Source organism: Pleuronectes platessa, chromosome 7 (genome assembly GCF_947347685.1).
Source record: "Pleuronectes platessa chromosome 7, fPlePla1.1, whole genome shotgun sequence".
Taxonomy (NCBI): domain Eukaryota; kingdom Metazoa; phylum Chordata; class Actinopteri; order Pleuronectiformes; family Pleuronectidae; genus Pleuronectes; species Pleuronectes platessa.
Genome location: NC_070632.1, coordinates 13,453,942 through 13,458,799, shown reverse-complemented (window position 1 = coordinate 13,458,799; position 4,858 = coordinate 13,453,942). Strand labels below are relative to the sequence as shown.

The window sequence follows — 4,858 nt, the reverse complement described above, 5'->3', positions numbered from 1 at the left end:
ATCAAGAGGTGATGGAGACGATCATTATTATTATCAATATTATTACGGAGTTTCAGATCTGGATAAGCTCTTTCAGCTCATTAAACCTGCATTTATCCCTATTTGCAAACTGTTTTCAGGCCAATGTACGCAAAACATTAAATCTAATTTTCGAACCATTATAAATATTTTCACCTCAGGAACTATAACCTGCAATAACAATGTAGTCAATCACATTTTAAATGTTGAGCTTGTTCGCTGCCAATTAACACATCCACAGTTGAGCAAAAGTATCATTCTCCTGCAGTCAAGTCTAGGGGAAGTGAGTCCAATTCTTTCAGATCCACACTGTATCTATGCTCACCAGTCGTGTGTGTGTGTGTGTGTGTGTGTGTGTGTCTGTGTGTGTCTGTGTGTGTCTGTGTGTGTGTGTTTAATGGCCAGCAGGTGGCATCCAGGGGGGTTTTCAGGCTTTGTCACTTAAAAAGAGTTGCAGAACATAAACATTGAGTTCAAATCCACCACAAAGCCCGAGCCAACAGGCGTCTGTCACATTAAGTACAATTATTATGAAAACATCAATTATAGCGGCTTTGATAAATGTTTGACTGCTACTATTAGAACGTAGAAAACTGATAAAAGTCTTTGATCCTGGACTAACCCTAACCCATCCACAGAAATCTGAAATGAAATATGAGCACGGCTGCTGCTGTTTGTCAGTTTGTTTGTGTTCCGAGTCAGAAGAGACACAAACCTGCTCTGAGGCTCAGAGGAGACGGATACACTGAAGGTTTTCTGACTGATTCATGAGCCTCAGCAGGATCATTCCCCCCTGACTTCATCAAAGATTCCACATGTTGGCACCTGTTACTCTCAGCTATAGTCTCTGCAAATATGTGCCTGCTACCAAGGTGATTACTTTGAGCCTGCAGTGTACGATGAATGTGTGATAAATGCATGGAATCAGTAATCAATGATTCAGTAAAGGAAGAAGGCAAGAGCTGACTCTGAAGCTATCTAACTCTTTCTGATGTGTAAGTTTTTCCTCATGTAGATCAAGGAATACATAGAACTAATCGATAAATATTTATGTCAGTAATATTTGTGCGTTTTAGATATTATCGAATTGAGCAGGACATTATGTCAAGGGTTCACTTGTGGATTCAATATATATATTTTCCCATTCTAATATCTTTGGCATATGCATCAAAAATAAAAGCACCTTTTCATTTGTGAATAGGTTTTATTACAATCTTTAAAACATCATTTAAACATATTGCATATTATTTCAAATATATATGTTACATGATAAGTATTAATCGTGTCATTTCATCAGTCTTGCAAAGCTGAACGTGTTAAGCTGATAACCTGTCCTCGAAAACATCTGTCGCGTCTGTAACGCGACAGATGTCGCGTTACAGTAACATTTCACTTTTTTTTTCTGAATTTTAATGGCTTGTTTCTTCTCTGAAGTTTAACTTCACTTTTTAATTGTAAAGCAGCTCCCGTCTCGGTGGTGCCTCGGCGTCTGGAGGCTCCATTAGGCACAGGAACATATGGCACACCTGGTAACAGCTCAGTGACAGACTGTCATATATGTACAGCAAGATACACAGTTTCATAGAAAACTTCTTCCTCTTCCGTCGTGCTCTGACTAAATGGAGTCTATCCGTCTCCTGGCAAACACCGCTGACATGCTCTTCACTATGCCCTTGAGCCCCAGAGGCCTCTTGGCAGTCAGCTTGCCGTCCTTCATCCTGTCCACCAGCCCCTGAAACGCCATGAGCACGCTGTGGTAGTTCTCGGCCGCTGACACCTCGTAGAAGTGGCAGTCTGTGTTGAGGGCCAGGAGCCGGCCCTCCTCGCTAAGCACTGTCCGCCTGTGGTGCAGGTCCTTCTTGTTGCCCACAATCACAATTGGCACTTTGTCTGCGTTGAGGTAGTCTTTGGCCGACCTGATGGTCTGAATGAGTCTGCTGACGCTGTTGAAACTCGCCCTGTCACAGATGCTGTAGACGAGGATGTAGCCGTCTGCCCACCGGACTTTCTTCTCAAAGAGGGACGTCTCCATGGACGAGTCCTGTAAAATCACATGTCTAATTTAATCCAGAGCAACAACCCTTCATGAAAAGTAACTAAGGATATTTACTTAAGTACTTTATGTCAATACAAGTGTGTTTTATCCCTTTTGTTACTGATACGTTTACACAATGGTATGAAAATAGTTTATCATCCTCACATGTTGCAATATTAAGGCTATAATGCTTATGTCAAGATTTCAATAATGAAAAAATTGCAATTAAAATATGTATAAATATAACTGAAATGTCAGAAGTGAAATAGTCTATTTGATACTTGAGACCCATTTAAACTTAAAATAAAATCACTTAAATACAGTTTTTAGTGCAAAAAGTTAACTTGCAATGGGGTAGTTTTTCATTTTTATATTTCTACTTTTATTTAACTTGAGCATTTAAGGAGTATGTCTATCTTTGTCGTGTCAGCAGAATAAAAGAGCATGAAAACCAAAAGTTATTAGTAAACTCAGTGTATCCTTACCTCAGAATATGGTAAATCCCAAATATTGAGAGTGATCTCTCTCCCATCCACCGTGAAACTGTGACTGTAGATGGATTCTGCAAGACAAAGAAAGTTAATGAACTTTCCCCAGGCCTCACATGCCCAAAATCAATACATAACATACCATATAGTATATATCATATGATCTATAGTACATCTCCGCAACAAGTCTATGAATAGTATTGTTATCTATATAAAAGGTAACAGAGGTGTGTGTGTGACTCAGTCAGAGTAAATAAAGACTGGAACACAACATAAATGAAAGATTTCTTGTCTTAGAACAAATTCATATTATAGATTGATCAGTAACGCAGCGCAACGTGATCTGTGCCATTATTCTGTATTAAAGTGAAGTTTCAGTAGAGATGTATGGAACTCACCAATGTGTCCATACTCTCCAATGAATCTCCGGGTTAAAAGACGCACAGTGAGCGCTGAAAAACACAACAGCATTAAACTCAACGTGAGTAACACACACACATAAACTTGATGCTCCACCTGTATATCCGTGAATCTGCGGTTTTTTTACCTGACTTCCCGACGCTCTCGGTCCCCAGAACCACAATGTTTGCCTCCATGCTCAGTGAACCAGCTGCGCCGTGCCGTTGTGCTCCATGTGCGCCGGAGGAGGCTGCTGCTGTGCCGCTGCTGCTCCGCTGCTGGGCCGCTGCTCCAGGGCGCACAGACACGGGTTATTATAGCGCTCACTTGTGGGCGGAGAAAACCAATCAACCACAACAACAACAACACAAGCAGCAGTGGTGGCTCCGTCACGTGCTCTCCGTCTGTGGCTCTGACCCACGCGCGTCTGTGCGCAACGAGCCAAAAAAACGCTTGAGGCAACACAAGTGAATGAAATTAGACTGAAGACACCGTCTCGTGTTCGTATCCTTCCGCCTACCAGGCAAGGTGGAGGAAGTGTGGCGTCACTGATATTAAATCTTGTCCACAAGAGTGTTTCTATAAAGCATCAGGATGGGTTCGACCTTTGACTTTATAGATACAAATGGCTTCAACATATTTTCGCTGTAGGATGTTTGTAAAGAAGAAAATATTTTTTTCTTGCTCAAACACCTTTAGAGAGCAAATAATGCTTCACAATAAAATGACAAAAAGGGACATGTGATTGAAATCAATTCACAATTAGCCTTCCTGAGAGGTCCCAGTCACTTTTGACCACCAGTGTATCCTTGAATCCATGTTAACGATTCTTGAAAAGGTGACAAGATTGAGTCAGACGGACCTACGACCTTAAAATATTGATGAGAACAACAGAAAGAAATCCCTGAAAGTCCAGATAGTTTTCATATTTACTGTTGTTATTGCTGTTGTGTTATCATAATCAGCTAATTTCTGTATATTTGTGTAGTATATTTACTCAAGTTGTACAGTACAGTATACTTACAACTTTAATATGGGAAACTTGTTCTTTACCAAATACTGCTATATTGACATACTTTAAACATTCAATACAATTTAGAGAGAAGTATTCTTTTCAGTACTTTTACAACTAAATGTTTTACATTAAAAAATATGGCAAGCTTATAAAATATAAAATATTACACTACTTAGTGTATACAATTCACCACAGCCAGTTACAACAAAATATTATAGCATCAGTATAGTAACATGATGATATGATATAATATAAGCCCAATTAGATCTCACAGTACTTCTACTTTTGATACTTTACGTTGTATACTTCCCATTGTAGTAAATTTTTCAAATTGAATGTATATATAAATATATGTGAAAGTTATACTTATGTTGTATTGTGGCTTTGTTTTTTGTTTTTCATGTGAGTATATTTGTATGAGGCTCTTTGTTTCCTGCTGCAATATTGACAGCAGCCACTAGAGGGAAGTAGATTTCAATAAATGTCTTCCACTTTAATTTGTCTGTGAACAGAAAACCCCAAGGAGTCATACTGGAACTGAAAACAAGCCCTTGGGTAATTGGTTTGTTGTCTGACTGGAACACGCCTCTGTTTTCTTGTGTGTTGGGGTCTTGTATGTATCACATGAAGGAAAATACTATAAATCAGATAAGGTCAAGCAGGTTACATTTCAACATATAAATGTGCTACAGCTGATTCATTTAATATAGGCTCTGGTTTCCTCTGCCCTTTACAGTCTCCTAGATTGAAGCAGTTTATTTAAACTGCAGCTTTGAAACCTTCACACATAAACCCCCGATATGATATCAGCAAAAATAAGTTCCTCTTTGTAAATAAGATTATTCTGAGGCTGGAAGCTCCAAGGCGATGTGATTTCAAACGTATGGTTGTTTCCATGTTGGG

At 39.3% G+C, this 4,858-nt stretch overlaps 1 protein-coding gene across 1 annotated transcript; it reads right to left on the bottom strand.

The window, feature by feature from the left end:
* Window positions 1–1,202: 1,202 nt before the first annotated feature.
* On the bottom strand, window positions 1,203–3,212 carry si:dkeyp-59c12.1 (Ras-related and estrogen-regulated growth inhibitor-like protein). Its single transcript, XM_053427499.1, has 4 exons — window positions 3,089–3,212; window positions 2,940–2,993; window positions 2,539–2,615; window positions 1,203–2,059 (listed from the first exon to the last, which is right to left on the bottom strand). Exons 1-4 carry the CDS (start codon window positions 3,135–3,137, stop codon window positions 1,634–1,636), a joined length of 606 nt encoding a protein of 201 aa, XP_053283474.1. The 5' UTR covers window positions 3,138–3,212; the 3' UTR covers window positions 1,203–1,633.
* Between the last annotated feature and the right edge of the window lie 1,646 nt (window positions 3,213–4,858).

Excerpts from the sequence above, each read along its gene's own strand:
- si:dkeyp-59c12.1 (XM_053427499.1), bottom strand. The coding sequence starts at position 3,137 with ATGGAGGCAAACATTGTGGTTCTGGGGACCGAGAGCGTCGGGAAGTCA. Across the intron at positions 2,616-2,939 it reads TGGAGAGTATGGACACATTG|AATCCATCTACAGTCACAGT; the intron begins GTGAGTTCCATA and ends TTTGTCTTGCAG. Across the intron at positions 2,060-2,538 it reads GGGATTTACCATATTCTGAG|GACTCGTCCATGGAGACGTC; the intron begins GTAAGGATACAC and ends GTGATTTTACAG.